Source organism: Neopelma chrysocephalum, unplaced genomic scaffold (genome assembly GCF_003984885.1).
Source record: "Neopelma chrysocephalum unplaced genomic scaffold, ASM398488v2 Primary Assembly neopelma1_24, whole genome shotgun sequence".
Taxonomy (NCBI): Eukaryota; Metazoa; Chordata; class Aves; order Passeriformes; family Pipridae; genus Neopelma; species Neopelma chrysocephalum.
Window position 1 is genome coordinate 9,086,019 of NW_020897693.1, and position 17,618 is coordinate 9,103,636.

Sequence of the window (17,618 nt, forward strand, 5' to 3'; positions counted from 1 at the left end):
TTTAGAATTTGCATTTACTTGGCCATTTGTTCATTGTATAAATGTGGAGCATGTATTGGGAAGAAAATTAAGGTTTTCTTCTACTCTGTAGAGTTAAAATACCATGCCCTCATCTTCTTTCCTTCCTGGTCCCCTAAGAAAGCTTTGTCATATTGATGATGATTCTCAAGGAGATTAAGATCCAACCTTTTAATGTTCACACAGTTACATAAATTCTTCTGACTGATCACTTTTATATACAAAAACCTGTTTGGATTGGGAAGACTGGAACTTGATCCTTAATGGCATTTGTACATTTTTTTTTTTTTTGCTTTAGTACTGAGCATGTAGGAGAGCAACTGGGAGCAGAATCTGTATTCTGTATTTTACTACCCTCCAGCCCAAGAAAAAAAACCCTGAATTCTGAGGTAAAATCAGATACTTGAATATGGAGTGCAAATAAATATACCAAGGTTAGCTTTTTGAGTGTTAAATTCTTAGCTTTTAGGTGTCTTGTTTTAATGTGACTTGCTAAGATGTGGTTACCCTGAGTTGGCTGACTCTTGACAAAGATATGTCTAGGATTAAAATTATATAAGGCTGCATCTTTCAGAGGAATTTTGCATGGTTTATACTTCTGGCCAACATATGGAAGAGTTTGTAAAGTTTTGATGGTATTTTCAATTATCTACTAGGTTTTGTTTCTGGTGCTTCTGGTTAATATGTGTGAACTAGAAATACATCCTATTTCTCCTTTTGTGAGATGTGCACCTATTCATTTTATAGAAACAGGAGAAAGTCCTTGACACCCTTTTCTGTTCAATGCACATTTAGAAGTGAATTCTTTTACTGAAGTTTAAGGATATTTTCTTTACCAATGTTTTAAGGATATTTTTTTTAATCAGCATGCCAGTACAGAAAGTTGAGGCAACAGTGGTGAAAACAAGGGCAGAAAAATACTAAATTTTCTCCTTCAGCTTTCTTCACTACCTGTTTCATAATGCTAATAAAAATAAAGCTACTGAAATGAAAAATAACTGTTCCTTTACTAAAGTAAAAACAATTAAAAGATTGATGGTGCAGCCCAAGCGTGGGTGTGGACGTGTTTATGTAATATGGGAAAAAATTTCTAACAAACTAAGAATAGTGGTTAAATGTTTGTCCTCTCGGTAGTATCCTAGTCATGATGCAATTCTCAGCAAAATGCACTATAATTAAACAGGGGAGTTGCTATTTGCATAGTGGAACGCAATGTATTTTCCCCAGTTTCAAACAATTTTTAGAGCAGAACATTGAAAAGGAAAGGTTCACGTACTGTGTATTGGAGCACATTTCCTTGATGCACATAATGTACCTTCAAAGTGTAGAAGTGGCTCAAGATGCAGGGTGAATACATATTCTAGTATTCACTTTAACCTCTCCAGTGAGAAGCATAGAAAAATGTGAAAATAATTCAGGTACTGTGTTATCATTGAATTTAGACGAAAATTTGATATAAATTTTGATTGTGTCTGTGTGTATATATGTGTATATATATATATAATCGTGCTGTAGAGAGGGGCTCAATTTCATTTGCATCTTAGAGGAAGTAGTGGCAGAGTGGGACTCCTGAGAAGTCTGGAGTTGTCCTTCTCTTCTGTTACCACGTAACATTTTCTGTCCTCTGGCCCTTGCCTGCCTGTGCATCCTTGCAGTAACACTGCAGCTTCAGTGCCTCTTCCCAGCCATGAAGCAATTTTCATCAAGCATTTGAAAAAGATTTCTTTGCCATGTTTGTGGTAATGATATTTCTCAGTAGCTAAGTAGGAATTATGATAGTTTGGCATCATCACCCATTGTTCCTAGTCTCAGTACGTATTGATATGGACAAAGTCCTGAAACCAAGTAGTTCAGGAAAAGTATGCTAAACAAGGCATGCAAAATGTAGATTATAGTAATTTCTTTGGTTTTGGCTGTGGAATTGGGGTAGAGACTTATTTAGCAAAGTTCATGCAGAACAGTCTTCATAGACATTTTGTAGACACTGTAGTGACCTTTCCTCAGTTTCTGTCCAGGACCTTAACTGTGACTTTTTTGTGCCAGAGAGCAGGCAAGGCTAATTTTCTAACTGCATTACTAAAACATGACAAATGACAATCTTGTCTAACTAGAACAGCAAAGCTCTTCTGTCAGCCAGTGCTTTCGTTTCCTAGTAAATAAACATACATTCAGGAGTTGTAATGGACTCTGGGAGAAAAGGTGTAAATGTAGCCATAGAACAAATTCTAGGCAAAATGGAGGTTTTAAGCAAGACAGCATCAGAAAAGCCTCATATACAGCAGTGTAGCTCAGTGACAGATGTGTGCTTTCACCGTGTTATTTTTTTTTAAACCCATGTCTTTCTCCATGATTGGCTTAAACTCAGGGCTTTTCCATTGTACATTCTAACTTTTCCCTTGATCAGATGAGATTTGGGTTAATTTCCTATATTTTATGGTGTTTCTTCCTCAAGATGTAATCTGTGACTGCCTCTTAATCAGAGTTTACAGAGTGCAAGCATGTCACAGTAATAAAAATACTTGTGTGCTATAAAGTGATAATCTAGCCATAATTTGGAAGGCAATTCTGTTATAAGTAGACCTTCTCATGACCTGTGTCAAGACCTTCCAGGAGGGACTTTTTAAAAAAACTGCCTTCAAATACTGTGAGCCTAAAAAGGAAAATTCTCATGGTTTGAGATAATTCAAGTACGTGTGGTTTGTATAAAGAAGTGATGTTTTCCATAAATTTTTCTTTTTTGGGTGTTTTTTTGTTGTTTTTTTACTACTACCATCATTTCCCTCAGTGACTTAACTTGCTTTTGAAAAAGTGTTATTTAGAAACAATGAATGTGATACAAACCCAACAATCCTGTGTACACAAGCTTTTTTTAATCCATCAGTTCCTTATTAAACTAGGCCAGTGCGCTTCCAGAATATATTACTGCAGAGCCCTGAAAAGAAGCATATGGTAGTCTTAACCTTAAATTGTATTATCCTGCCATTCTTTGTCCAAATGTGTCCCGAATTTGTAGGAGAGGGTTGATCTCAACATCATATGATCATGGTGGGTTATGTAAGATGCTGGAAGTTTTTTATGCCGTCCAAGTATTCAAATCAAAAGGGTAAGTGAATGCACTGAATCCATTTACTTCATCAGAAAATCAGAGCATGAAAAGTGGCTGTATTTTTGTAAGAAGTTTTGGGAAAATGACAAGTAGGTTACTCATGCTATGCAGTCCTGTGTGGCCGTGCCTACATAAGTGGGTATATCTCACATTGAGCAGGGCTCTCACTCAGTCAAGACTGGCAGACACAGCAAAGACACAGCTGTGAGTATTGTGGGTTCTTGTGTGTAAGATTTTGGATATATCCAAGTGTCAAGAATTGTCCTATAAAACTTCCAAAAGAAATTTTTTTTCAGTAGTTTTGCAAATCTCTCATTTAATATCCTGAATAAGAAGTGTTAATTTTTTTCAAAAGGCTTGAAATCCTTAATCAGCAGTACGTCAGGTTTGAGGTTCCTCAAAGGCAAGACCTTCATGCTTTTACTTCCACGACTATTTTGAAATCCAGCAGTGTAACTTCAGCAGAGGTGAGCCCTGGTGTTAGTCACCTTGGTAGTGTCTGTCTGAAGCCCAGTGTCCATGTCCAGCACACGCCTTCGCACGCACACTGGCCAAACAGGTTTTACTGCAGAGCTGGGAAGTGCCCCTCCTCTGGGCTGAGCTGCCCCAATGCAAACACTACTTATACTTACTCATTTGCTGGAAAGTTTTTCATCTGTGTAATAAATTTGAACTATTTCAGGTTATAAGTTGGGTACTTCATGGCATTGTTTACATGGCGAAATCTGTGTTGGCCTCCTGTTGCTCTGATCTGTACTGGGCCTGGGTGGTATTAAGAAATCAAATTAGCTTGGATGCAGCATCTGTGTGCTGAGTTGTACGTGGAATGCAAATGTGTGCTCGTCTGGGTGTGAATCAAGTTAATTTTGTGACTTCTGGATTTTGTGGTCCTGCTCCTCAGAAGCAGTAGCTAAGGAGTTACTCTGTAAGTGCCAGGAATTACAATGAATAGTTTCTCATTACATAATGTAAGCTCTGTGTGTTATATTTTGTAATGCATGCCTGGAGAAAAATCTCATAGAATAAATTTCATGCTTATTTCATGAATTGTTTCTCCCTGGTGCTGTCATCTAAATGTGACATTACCAGATAAAATCATTTGCTATACTGAAATGAAGCCATTCTTAGCACCAAAAAGGAGGGAAACTTGTATTTCCTTAGTGTTTCTCCATCTGTCTGGGAAAACTCTGCAAGTTCACTCCCAGCATCTCCCCTTTTTTCTTCTATCCTTTCCCACCCAAGCGTAGATAGTCCTGACCAATGACAGTGCTGACACAGATACCCTCCTTTCCTGTGCTGATTACACCTTTGACTCCTTAGCCTAGGGTTTTGTTCCAATTTGCAATCAGGGTTTTATTTTCCATGCCATATTTAACTAAGACTGTGAAAACAGTAGTCATGTTGTAAAACTTACAGGGAGAGTTCTGTATATATGTAGCAAGTAGCTCTGAATATGTTAAACAATCCCTGGGGAGAACTTCTTAGCCAAGTTTTACCTCTTTATATGAAGCTTGAGGTCCAGTGTATTTGGGAGAGGGAAGGAAAATAAGAGGAGCCTTTCATTTTAGCTTTTCTGTATCAAATACATAGTGCACTAATGCTTCCCTGGAGTGTAGCCTAGTTAAACTTGAAAATTAGGGCAAGAAAAAAAAAGGAATGGTAAAATGTGAGATGGAATTGTCACTTGTGTTATCTCTGGGAAGGAACTAACAGCAGCTGCAATGGTATAAATTCAGCATCTCAGACTTTACTGTGTGCTGTATGCACCCCGTGCAGCCTATCAGCAGGTACTCTGCTTAATAAGAAATCTTCCTTTGACTTACTTGGTGAAATACAGGTGTTGAAAGACATCTTTTTGGGCACTCAGAATGATAAATGCTTAGCTTCACTGGCAAACCTTCACTTGCTACTGTTTTCTTCTCCCCCTTTTCCCCACTGGAAGAAAAAATTTTATCTTCTTTGAAATGGATATTGCATGTCACTTGAGCTCCAATGTTACCTATTACCAGGCTTTTGCTCAGCAAACTTTGTCTTTATGGAAGACACTTTTATGAGGATGTTAGATTTGAGTTGTTAATTTTCAAATATTTTCAAAGTTATTGTTCCATTGCATAGTAGTGCCAAGCATATTGTTTTGCAAACTAGAAAGAGGAAAACCTTCTGCCTCCTGAGACTGTGCCATTGTAGTGTTTTACTGTTGTGGAATGAACTATGTAAGAAAGGTATCATGTAGAACTGCTTCATCCTCACTGAAAGAAGGTGCTATATAATGGTATACAACACTTTAGAACAGAAAGCAAATAACTTTTTTGGTGGAAAACAGGGGAGGCTTTAAGCAGAATGCAGTAGTCTTGGAACTTGCCTAGGATTCTGAATAATAACTTTTAATTATAGAAATTGTTTTTATAACAGTGATAAGTTTTCAGAAGTCCTCCAAACTAAGGTCTGAATCTGATGCTTCTCTCCAACTCCATGGTGATTCTTTGACTCAGAATTTTACTTGCCACAAACTCACCTGGAACAGCTGCTCAGGAAGCAAGTGTCCTTCCAGTGTATGTTTTGCAGAGAGCTTTTGTCATTTGAAGTGGGCTGACTCAGGAGGACTGACTGAAATGCAGGTGATAGAAATGAACTCTGTTCTCTATTTCAAATCACTTTTCCCTGTAGAGACTGAGGGTGACCATCCCTTGCTTTATTAATAGAGCTCAGGTCCTACTAGTTCAGTGCTGGTAGAGTTGAGCTGCTGCTGTTGCTGCTTCCTTCAACACATTCATGTTCTTCAGCTTTGATCCATACACACTTGGCGAACCTGGCTTAACTTGACATTTGGGATTTCAGAACAATAGATGCCCCTACACACATCAGAAATACAGTGCCTTGGAGATCACGATTTCTGGTTGGTACATACAGTGGCATTCATTCTTCTCTTCCTTTGTTTTTTTTTTAAGAAATATTTGACAAACCTTCATTCTTCTCATTTTGTGCATCCTTTCTGAAAAGCCTTAATATAAATATAACTTTTTGAGTTCCTGGTGGAGCTTTACTGATATTTTGAGCTAATTTGCTGTTCTTGTTGCTATTGATTGTTTGTTTCTCATGTTATGAATGAAGTGAGAATATCGTTTATCATTTTTTGCTCTCTGCCTGTTGTAGAAAAAACACCTCATAGTTATTGATGAAGCCAAAGGTGGTTGCAGGGTAGACACTGACTTGTCACTGTTACCAGAGTTTTCAATAAAGCAGCAAATGTGGCACCTTGTCACTTACAAGTGTGTGCTCTTAAACTCAGTCTTTTATAAACAAACTTTCTGCAGTGTGTGTGACCACTTTGCTAAGGCTTGTGTCACAACACTGTTTGTGTCCAGGAAGACCTATTTCTCCTGGTATAATCTCAAGAGTGGAGCTGAACGCATACCTTTGAAATCTTCTATTTCCGTCTTCACTATGACCACCTCCAAACTGCTTTTTGAGATTGAGACAACTTGTCTTCAGCCTGTCTTCTGTCCAAAATCCATGCCTTTACTGTTGATATAAAGCAGATCTGCTCATGCCATCTGCTGCTGTGTGAGGATGACAAAATGGAGAGCAAATGTAATCTCAGTATAAATACAGTTTAGAGTCAAGCTAAAGGATAAAATGTTCTTGTTGCTGGTTTTCAGTGGTTCCAGAGACCTGGGGGTACACTGTGAGGTAACTGGAAAGGGTACTTGGCTAGGTGGTAGCAGGACACTAGAGTCAAACAAAAGAGCTAATGAGCTTGCAAAATTGAAATGTTATATGTCAGGCAGGGACACACAATAAACTTTAGCTTAATTTAAAACAGAACTTTACAGTGTGATGCAAGACTTCATGTCTATACATATAAATGCTGAATTGTACCTTAATCAAAATAATGCTTATGATTTTTTCTTTTCTCTGGCATTGTTTGCTTGTCTGGGTTGAATACAACTTGCTTTCTTTGCCAAACCTCTGGGTACTAGTATATATCCCTGTGGTGGCTGCTTTACACTTACTTTTTATGGAACAGTAAAAGGAGCAAATAAGTATATAGTTGTTAACTGCTGCTTATAACAGCATTATAAATACAAAGCATTATTCATAAAATTTATAAATATCACTCCTTTGCTTGGTAGTTGGGATCAATGTAGAAAGCTTTCCCTGAGTGTACTGTAAGCATATATAGTCATGTGTAAGTGGGTGCTCTTCCCAGTGCACTCTTGTGCCCTTCCTCTGTGCCACTGGTGATGTTACTGTTTTGCTAACATGTCTGTGGGTCCAGTACACGTCATAAAGCTGTTGGTTGGTCCATTTACAGATATTTCTGTTAATGTTTCAGTGATGATTTCAATACACAGCTCTGATCCTTCAAGGCTGTCTGGAGGGTAAGGTATATGCTAGAAGCAGTTTGCCGCTGCTGAAGCAACTTGGGCCAAGATTGGATCCAACAGTTGGTAAATCAGGCGATGTTGAGAAAGCAAGTGGAAAAAAAAGCTTCCAGTGGTTGTAAATAAGCAGGATTTCACATGGCTGTAAGACACACCCTTAAGGAAGTGCAGATATGTATCCTTCAGAATATGCATAGGTAGAGATCAGACCAGCAGGTGTGTTCAAATAAACACATTGGTTGTAGATGGAGTACTGCTCTTTCTGGATGAAGCAGCTCTCAAGTAAACCCATTTATGTCTGCAGATTTCCTGTAAATCATGTTGAAGTGTGAGAATCTGTACTGCACGTGTGTTTTAAATTATTTGTGTTGATGCCACATAAATAAAGTGTGTGTGTTTAAGTTGTGCTTCCTATAATCACCTGTTTGATTTTTATTATTATGAAGCATTTAAAATTGACTTTGAGATGCTGGGTTTTCACACAACTTGCATAAAATCCCGTACTACAGGTGAACTGTAGCATGCAGTTGACCCAAAAAGGGGATACTACTTGAGTAGAGGAAAACCAATAGAAGGAGGAGAGGCTGGAAATAGTGCCACAGAGATGTGTGGTTGAGGAAAGTGAAAGATAAAGCATTGGTTTGATGTGGAAGCTAGCAGAATAGAGAAACAGGCCATTTATTTGCATCAAAGTAAAAAGATACCAGGTTTGAAAATTGTATTTCAGTTGATCTATCAGTTTTAACAGCAGAGCATCAGTTCCTAGCCTGTATGAAATCACAGAACCTCTGACTCTGAAGAGTGACTGTTTAACAGATTCATGGAGAGGCCAGCTTTCCTAGTACAACTGTAATACCACAGAGCTGTATTTATTTTGGTTTCACCCCTGGATTTTCCTTTAATTTACTTTGAATAGACAGACTTTTATTAAAACTTAAGCTGCTTTATATCACAGGCTTGTTGTTTTTAAGGTGGTTCTTCAACAAACAACATTCCCTCTGTGTGGATTTCCCTGGTGAATGAAGCAAGGGCAGCTGCCCTCTTGGCAGGTGCCTCTCCTCCATTTGCCAGGATTCTTGCTTTTTAGGGTTACTGTCACAAGTCACTGTTACTGGGGGAAAAGGTTGAGTGAGCATCAGATTTTTCACGGATTGGATAATCTTCTGTATGAAGTGCCGAGATGCAGCACGGAAAGCTGAGCTGTGTTCAGCTGCAGGCTTCCTGTGTGCTATCAGTGAAGTCATTACAACTCTGTCTTAAGTGGATTGCTTGGAGAGTGGGAATAAAAATACCTCCTGCTTCACAAGGGTGTGGAGGCCTAACTTGGACATGCAACTAAAAGTGCATAGCTGACAAACACCACTGTCCCAAGTAGGGACTGAGTAGTGACACATTATTCCTCCAAGTTGCATCACGTGGCTGTGGTTTCTTGGGTTTGTGCAAACAGCAGCCACATTCCCAACTGCTTTGACCAAGTGATGCTGGGTTGGTGATGGCAGCAATATCATTGTTTGTGCTAAGTTAAATTCAACGAGCCTGTTGGCCTTCTGTTTACAGGGGAAGATGCCTGTTCAATAAATGAATTGGAGCGCTTGGCTATACCTGTCTGGGGCAGGGCCCCTTCTGACTGCAGCCTGCATTGGAGGTGCATGTAAAATGGCAAACCCCCTGTTTTCTCTGAGATGTCGTGGGTTGGGTTTTAGCCTGTCAGAATAAGCGATGTCCTCAGGGCTTTGTGTTCTAGGTCACATTATGCCATACCCGTCACATTTTTTGTTGTGATTTGGCTCTAAATGCTACATCAGCAAGCTGTGGGCACAGCTGCCTGTCCAAAAGGGGTGTGAAGTGGTGGTTATGTGCTGTGGCTAAGGAGCTGGACATACAGTGCTTTTCTAAGGTCTGTTAGGAAAATTCATGGCAAAGTGATTTCTCTGGATAAAACTGCTGGTGTATCACAACGGGCCTTGTGTTTGTGGATGCTGCTTAATCCCTTGTCCTCTGAGAACCATTACCCAAGTGCCTACTTGTAACTCTGGTCACAATGGCAAGGCAGCTCTGCTTTTATTCTTTTTTCTGCTGGTTTTATTCTTCTTCACCCTTCCTCTGTCTAAGCCTCTCTGATAAAAGTCTTGATGTCATTTCTGGGCTGACCTGCACTGTGTAAAACTGCTCCTGGCAGACCATCTGTAGCTCTGCTCTTGGGTGAGCCCATGCCCTTGCATGTCGCAGAGTCCTGAGGGCAGCGCAAAGCCTTGCTCACAAAAGGCATCATTATTCCCCTTTCTCCCTGGGAGTCCAGCCTGGCCCCATTACGGACGGGGCCTGTACTGCAGACAGGAACAGCAGCGCACCTGCCCCATGTCCTGCTAAGTCAGGCACCGTCCTACTTTGCCTCGTTCGCTCTCCGGCTGCCAAAAGAAGGGGCAGAGGATTGATTGGTGGTGGTGTTGCTGCTTGTGCCGCTCAGCCGGGCTCTCCGGGCCCGGGGCGCTGCCTCCCCCCTATCCCAGCCCCAGGCGGGGTTGTGTAACGCGGCCGGGCCCCGCAGCCCCGGCGCAGCGTGGGGGCCCCTGGCCGGGCCGGTTCGGGGCAGCGCCGGCCGGGGCGGGGCGGGGCGGAGGAGCCGCGGCACCGCCCGCCCCCAGCGCCATTGGCGGCTCCCCGGCGGGGCCGGGCGGGGGCGGCGGCTGCCCGGGGACAGCGGCGGGGAGCTCGGGCCGAGCCGTGTCCCCCGCTCCGCTCCGCTCGGCCGTACCATGGTCGGGGATCACTGCAGCCTCCCCGGTGAACGGCCCGTGCTCGCCCAGAGTCCCAAACCCGGACTAAGCTGCAAGATGGTCCTGCAGGCGGTGGGCAAAGTGCTGCGGTAAGGACGGCGGCGGCGGCGGGCGGGCAGGGCAGGGCGGCTGCCCACGGGGCATCCCGAGAGAGCAGGGAGATGGAGCTCCAGTGAAAACTACGTCCCGGGCGCCCGGCGCTGCTCAGTCCCGCTCGTGTGTGGAGGAGAGAGGCTGCTTTCGGCTCCCTCTGGATCCTGTGTAGCGATCGGGAGTGTGGAAATTGGAACGGTAGTAGGTGCTTGGGGAGAAACATTTGTTCACCCTTAGCACTGCAGTCAAGTTTTGTTTGTGCTTTCATGAGAAATGAATTTCCAGGACGTAAGCAGGCAGTGAAGGTCCTGGCTTGCCTGAATAAGGAGTCCGACCAAGATGCTGCATATGCTTTGGCAAGTTTTCTACAGAAATGTTGTAAGATGAGGGGAAAAAATTGCTCATGTAGCTCAAAAGGACTTGTGTGAGCACTGAGACGTGCATGACTACTGAGACCAAAACCAGACTCTTTGGCAAAGGATGTGCAGTAATATGATTCGGAGGAGTTCTGACCCGTTCTGGTTGGCAGGGAAAAACGTCACCACAAATATTAGGATTAGCAGCCTTGTTCTTTAACAACTGCAGCTTTTTATTTTGGCTAAGTATGTACAGATATTTTTCTGGGATCTGTGAGGAATGGCAGTGCTGCTTCAAAAAGGAGCCTTGTTCCTTCAGCGTTGTCCCCGTTTCCTACTGTCTGTTGCCAATTGTTAAATGTTTGTCAACAGAAACATTATCCCTCTCTTCCTCCCTTGACTCATGTCTCTCCCCGAGCGACTTTAGGGGAGCAATTTATTAAAGCAGAATGTTCTGCTCACAAAGCGGCTGAGCTCTGACTGGGACTTCAGCTAGAGGAGTTCAATGGGCTTGAAGCAGACTTGGTGAGAACAGCTGCTTAGAGTTGCTCTTAAAGAAGTCCTGTATTGAAGTACTTTTTTTTGTCCATGTTAAAAATATTCTCCTGTAGAAAACATTAGTTTAAGGAATTCAGGTCTCTCTTTCAGCTTTTTAACAAGTTTAATGTCCCTTCTTTGCATTTTTGGGGAGTGTTGTGTCTAAAATTCAGTATGGTGTTACACAGCTGGTCATATCATAAAATCCTTTGGCCAGCGGCTTGCTATTCATGCTGTGAACCTTTTGAAGTTTTTGGTAGCTGTTCTATTGGCAGCGCTCCCAGATGTAAATAGATGGGTGTCTCTGTAGAGAAGAATTGCCAAACCTCCAAACCTTTTGTTCAGCATCTATGGCAGTTTATTTTAAAGAATAGGTAAGTTCCTGTGACTTAGCAGTAAGACATATATTTTTGGTTTATGCAGTGCACACGTTTGAAAAAATGTAACTTAACCTCATCCTTTATTCTCTTACTGGAGTGTGTGCAGAAATTGTGCTTAATTTTATTTACTTTTTCTTTTTCTCCTGATATTTATTTTCTACATGTACTATAAACCTTTTGTGAAAGCAGGAAAAAGCTGTTGTCATACATGAAATGTTTTGGGCTGGGGAATTAATAGGATAACTTTATTTTGCTGAGCTGTTACTAGATGGGGGTGATTACTATTTTGTAGTACAGTGGGGGTTTTTTATGTGTCTTTTCATACTGGGTTATGTCCTTTTGCTCGGAGTTAGAGAGAAATGTGAAGTAACAAAAAATTTCTCTAGATGCCAGACTGTTTCTCTTATTTCTCTTCTTGAATCTGCTTCAGATGCCTTATCTCACCTTATGTGTGTTACTTCATCTTACTTTGTTCTATGAAACATGAGCTCATCCGAGTCTGCAAAGAGCTCAGGCAGTGTAAGAGCACAGGTAGCTGTGCTATCTCTCTAGCTAGGAGCCCATGTAAATCCCAAGTCCAATCAAAGTTTTCTTATTGCAGAAATTGGGTATTAGTACTTCAGGAAGTGTAAGCCCAGTCAGTGATGATGAAAGAAGGAACCACATGGGACCTCATTTAGGCCAAAAATGGTGTCTGGTTGGTGACAGCTGTGGTGGGATTTCTCTGAACAGAGGCATCTGCAGCTGAGCTTCGTCCACCTTAATGTTGGTAGATAAGAACAGAGACCTTGGTTGAATGCAGAGTTGCGATGCCACCCCAATACAGTGACCCTTGATAATACTACATTGTAGTCATAAGAAGTTAAATGAGATTGTATTCCACATTACTCTAATGGTTTGCCATCTCTTTCAGAGTAAGAGTAGGACAAAGGGTTATCAAATACCACTTTTAAGCTTGGCCACCTGAAACTCTGCTGATTGAGTTTTTTGCAGTCTGTACAGAGGATGAATCCACGCTAAACTTGGCATGCAGTAATTTTTCTTCTGTTGATCAGGCCATCACCAGTGCCTTGGTGATGAGATCAAAGAATATCTTGCTTGTGCGTAGCTTGGTGTTATGAACGGCCCACTGCATTTTAGGCTCTTTTCTCGGGCCTGACTGGAAACTGTCATCATCACAGTTCCCTTCCAGCCCTCCATAGGCTGCCAAGGAATTGTAGAAATTCACAATGGACAAGGGATATAGTGCCTGTCTTCACTCCAGATTGCCTCCATTCCTGTCTCTCTCCTGGTTGTGAATTTTAAAGCTCAGTTGTTTGTGTACAGTACTTAATCAGTTTGATTCCCTGCATAGCAGATTTATTGTATATTATTTATGTGAGTTGTGTGTAGTTACAACCGACTCACTTGAAGTTTTTAGCATGCAAGTTGTTTTCATTAGTTAGTAGGTCCAAGGCCTCCTGGCTGCCAGATAGTATGTGTTTCACACACTAGTAATAACAGCTGCCAAAGGAGGAATCAGTATGTGGAAGAAACAAGGAGGGAAGTGTGAGGAACCAGAAAGACTTCACGAGAAGCAGTAGCAGCCCTGAGAACCTCAGAAGAGTTTAAAAGAGCATAGGGAAAGACAACTGAACTAGAAAGGGGGAAAAAATGTAACAAAAGCAACAGATGTGTTCTCAGTCTTTCTAATTAATGTTTTATGAATGCTACTGTTAGGTTTATTGCTCTTTTAAATTATTAGTGATTCAGCTATGAAGAACTCTGGAGATGCTTGTATCTTTCATCATGTTGGTTAGTAAACTGTGTTTAACACTTCAGGGATAGGATCAAGGCTACTCACTTGTAATGATTAAAAAAAATTATAACACCATTAGAAGAGTGTCATCTCCCCTTTAAATTAATCATAGCATAGCTGAGAAGAAGTGTGTATTCTTTAGCACAGTGTTTAATTAGGGCTTTCATTTCACTTATGTTTTTGAAATATGTTAATGTCATTTTTTCTCTCTCGTGTAATGAATTGTGCAATTATGTAGCCCATGGTTAGAGAGGAAATAAAACTAAAATGGGTGCAGTTTTTCTGCGTTTTGTTATTTTGATTTCTCTGAGTTGCTGGTTCTGGAGAGAGGTAGAAGGAGAAAGGGAAAAGAGTATCATGTCAAAACTTGGAATATTATTCTCTATTATAGCATTATTTCATTAATTGTTCAAGTTTTTTTTGTGGCACCACAGATTCCCGTTAGCTTCCTTGCAGAGATGTGTGTTTTACTGGCCTCAAGCAGTACAAGTGCAAGGAAGACTTGGGTTTCTGAGAACTGTCCCCTCTTGGTTCCAGGGGATAACAGAGCCAGCCATAAGCATTTTTTGGAGCTGGCTGATGATGATTTTAGGACACAGTGTTCACTGCCTGTGCCAGTGCTTCAGTCCTGGTTCAGGTGCTCAGCGCCTTTGCTATGCCCTGGCACTTTGGGTCCCGTGCAGGCAATTTTCGGAGACTGTTCCTCATGCAGCTTCATACTCAGTGCATTTCCTTTTAAGTCTTCAGTGAAACCGAGTTCCTCTGGGATAGTTGACTAATAATCAGTGATACGGTGGCAGGAAAGAGGAATGGTGCAGGCTACAGAGTTGTGATGTCATTGTGTAATGTCTTTTGATAAATTACAGTATGGTTTATATGTACACACAGTCCCGGATGAGTGTGGGAATAGATAAGTTAAACCTCCCCTTTCTCATAAGAGCCTCCCTTTTTACAGCACTGTGCAGGGATTGATTTGGATACCAACCAAAACAACCAACCCAACCCCACTCTTTTTGGGTGGGTGTGCCATTTGGCATTACTAATAAAGTGGAAATTTTAGATGTGCTTTTCCAGGGTGTAGTAATTTGTCTTCAGTGATAGTGTGATAATGATTGCTTCAGTCAGATAAATTAGCAAGTTTCAGTTGGCATTCTGGATGTTGCTATGTATTTTTATATCTAGCACTTAAAATTTTTTGAAAAGTTAAATTCCTTCTCTATTCCTCAAATAATTCATAGCAAGATCAGAAAGAAAACAGGTTAATTTTGATATTGTATTCTGCTTTTTTTTTATCATGCAGAGTTGTCTTAAATGCTTTTATGAACCAGGACATAGGTGGGTAGGAGCAGAGGGTGTTTGATGTAGCTGCCTCCTCTTTGCTGCCTTGACTCTTATGGCTGAAGAAAACTGTTGTCCGTGATGCTTGTACGTATCGACAGGATCAAAGCAAATATTTAAAATATCGATCCTGTTTTATTCTAATTTAGGTAGAAACATTTTTCAGTAACTTAGTCCGGTTCACAGTATTAGAAAGTAATTAGAAGAACCTTGTTTAGCTAATCCGATTAATGGGGAAGGCTGGGGACAGGCAGAAGAGAAGGGAGGGAGGACAGTGTGCAGGGAAAGGGGCTTATAGGCAAAATGCTCTTCAGAGACATGTTGGCTATTTTTATCCTGTTCTTTTTCTTTCTCCCTCCCACAACTTTCCGTTGTACCGAAATAGTTCAAAATGTTTATGGTTCAGGGCAACTGACATCACTGGTTGTCGTGCTGTGTCTTGCTGAGTATTTCTGTAACAGGAGCTGATTCCTCGTTCAGTGATGGCCTTTTGGGACACTTAGCTGTTCGGAAAGGACTGATGACACTATGGGGCAGTGACATCTTGTGCTTTGGCAAGGTGTGACCGTGCAGGAGGGACTCTGTGGTAGGTCTTCAATCTGTATTTGAGATTGCTCTTTGACATGTGTCCTTTCCTCAGGACAGAGGCAGGAGGGCAGGCCTGGGTGGCATTGCCAGTCTGGTGGACTCATCGGGTTGGGATGTGCCTGCTGGAGAGGTGGCTCTCCCTGCTTGTGCAGGCAGGTGTTCTCCAGCATATGCAGGTAGCAAAGTCTCTTCTGGTTGTAGCTACAAAATTTGTAGTGCTCTGCTTGAAGTTCAGCCCCACTGGGAGCTGTTGGATACCTCTGACAAAGCCCAACTGGGGCCCTTGCTGGAGCTCAGGACTTGGAGCTGTGCTCAGGAAAGATGCTTTGTCTCTCTGGCAGTCCAGCAAGCCATGCACTCCTCCATTGCTTTGGGGTAGTTGTCAGTCTGCTCACTTGTATTTGCTCTGGGAGTGTCATGACCCTGGTGCATTTATGAAAGTTAGTGAACCATGTACAGTGTATTAACTTAATGAAGAAGTTGGTGTCTTTCTTCAGAGGTATTTACAACACTGAGTGGTATTTTGGTTACATGTCCTACATCCTGTGAAGTGATAGCCAGAGGGAGAGGACTGCTTAAATTCTTCTCTGTGTGGAAATAACCCTCTAAGGTGTCTCCAGAAGTAGTACAGGAAAGGCCCCAGCCCAAGGTTTAATAGCATTTTCCTCTGGTTTAGGGGCAAAAGTATGCTGCTTTTTTTCTGAAGATGCCTCCTGGACACTTTACAAAGAATAGAGTTGATTATAATCTCAAACTTCTGAAATTATTCACCCTTCTTTTATCTTGCTTCCTTGGTATGCATCTGCTTCGTTATAGGATTTGTTCCAGATTTTAGCTGCTTGTTTCAGCCTGGAAGATTATTTCAGTTTATATATGAGCAAAGTATGAGCATGCAACATTCATCCTTCTGGGAGTTGCCTACAATTTCTGGTTTGTCTCTTTGTTTCCTGTGTTGCAATAGCCCATGTTTCTACTGCTGCTCTTTATGGAGAAAGTATCTATTTCACACAATTTCTATCCACTGTTCTCTGGTATCTCAAACCTGTGCACCCCAAGGCCTTTACCAGGTAGATTTGTAGGAGAAAAATATTCCTCTTGTAGAAGAGGTTTTTTCTCTTGCCTTTCTTGATGATTTTTTTTGAAGAGGTGTGGTGTTAGGAATGCAATCTCCCACCAGTTATTTTCCTGTCTATAAAATGGCTAAGACAAAATGTATCCATTCCTCTATCATACATCTTTCTCTGTGACCACACCAAAATTGAGTGTGTTAAAGCATTCTCTTGTTGAGGGGGGTTTTCTACTCCTTTTCTTCATCCCTGGTGCTGTGTGGCTCTACAGAATTTTAACTAAGACTGCGGCAGATTGCTGTCAGAGAAGAGATGTTGCATTTCTTTTAAGAGCTGCCAGCACCTAGTCTCTGGAAAGAGAAGGGGATAGGATGTATGGATTAACCCTTTCTTCCAGCCTTCTGAAGAAAAAAAACCCACTTCTTGGAGGGAATGGAGTCCATTAACACCAAAGTCAGGTGGTTTGAGCTTGTCAGAAAATGCTGCTATGTTAATTTTCCAAGTTCTCTACTGTCTGGTACTAAAATAAGTTTACAAGTACTTTTGCTCAGACAGCAGGGACTGGTGGTAGCAGATGCTCCCGAGGTGAAAGGAACATTGTGGATGTCTGTGTGATTCCTTTTATTTTTGAAAAAGGAAGAATCAGCAGTGAATGCACCTGTCCTCAGAAAGGCAGATAATGACAAAATATTAAAACTCTTAGCTTAATATCTGGAAAAAAAAAGTAGTCCTGGCACTCCATACAAAGTACACAGAGTTAATGAAGAAAGAAGGCTTGGGTGATTTTATGTAACTTCACACAGAGGTGAGATAACATTAGAGACACCTTGGTACCTCCACTCACACTCAAGACACTCAGATCTGCTGTTCAGTCCAATGTGTCAATGCATCCCAGACTCAGAACACCAAAGCCTTACAGGGATAAATGCTAACCATCAGCAGGATGCATTTGTCATGACAGGGAAAAGGAAAAATGAGATGAAAGAGACTTTGCTGATTCTTTGTTATACAAAATCTTCACTTCTGAAGCGACTGCCATATTTCTTCAGAACAAACCTATGCAGAAAAAGATAAAACCTGGGGTCTTGAAACCACCATCTGTGTGGGACAGAGAGCAAACTGTTTTCTGTCTCAGTTGAAGTACTTATTTTTCTGTTGTTTTGCAGCATACAAAG

General features: G+C 41.5%; 1 protein-coding gene across 5 annotated transcripts in view; it reads left to right on the forward strand.

Annotated features, from left to right (window-relative positions):
- The window catches only part of MOB2 (MOB kinase activator 2), a 112,537-nt gene that overhangs the window by 70,485 nt on the left and 24,434 nt on the right, over positions 1–17,618 (forward strand). The window contains exon 1 of one of the 5 annotated variants that reach the window (XM_027702570.1): positions 10,211–10,375. The exons of the other annotated variants lie outside the window; for them this stretch is intronic. Within the exon in view, the coding sequence (XP_027558371.1) occupies positions 10,266–10,375 (110 nt within the window). The 5' untranslated portion in view covers positions 10,211–10,265. Of the gene's footprint in view, positions 1–10,210; positions 10,376–17,618 lie in introns of those variants that run through there. 5 annotated transcript variants of the gene reach the window in all.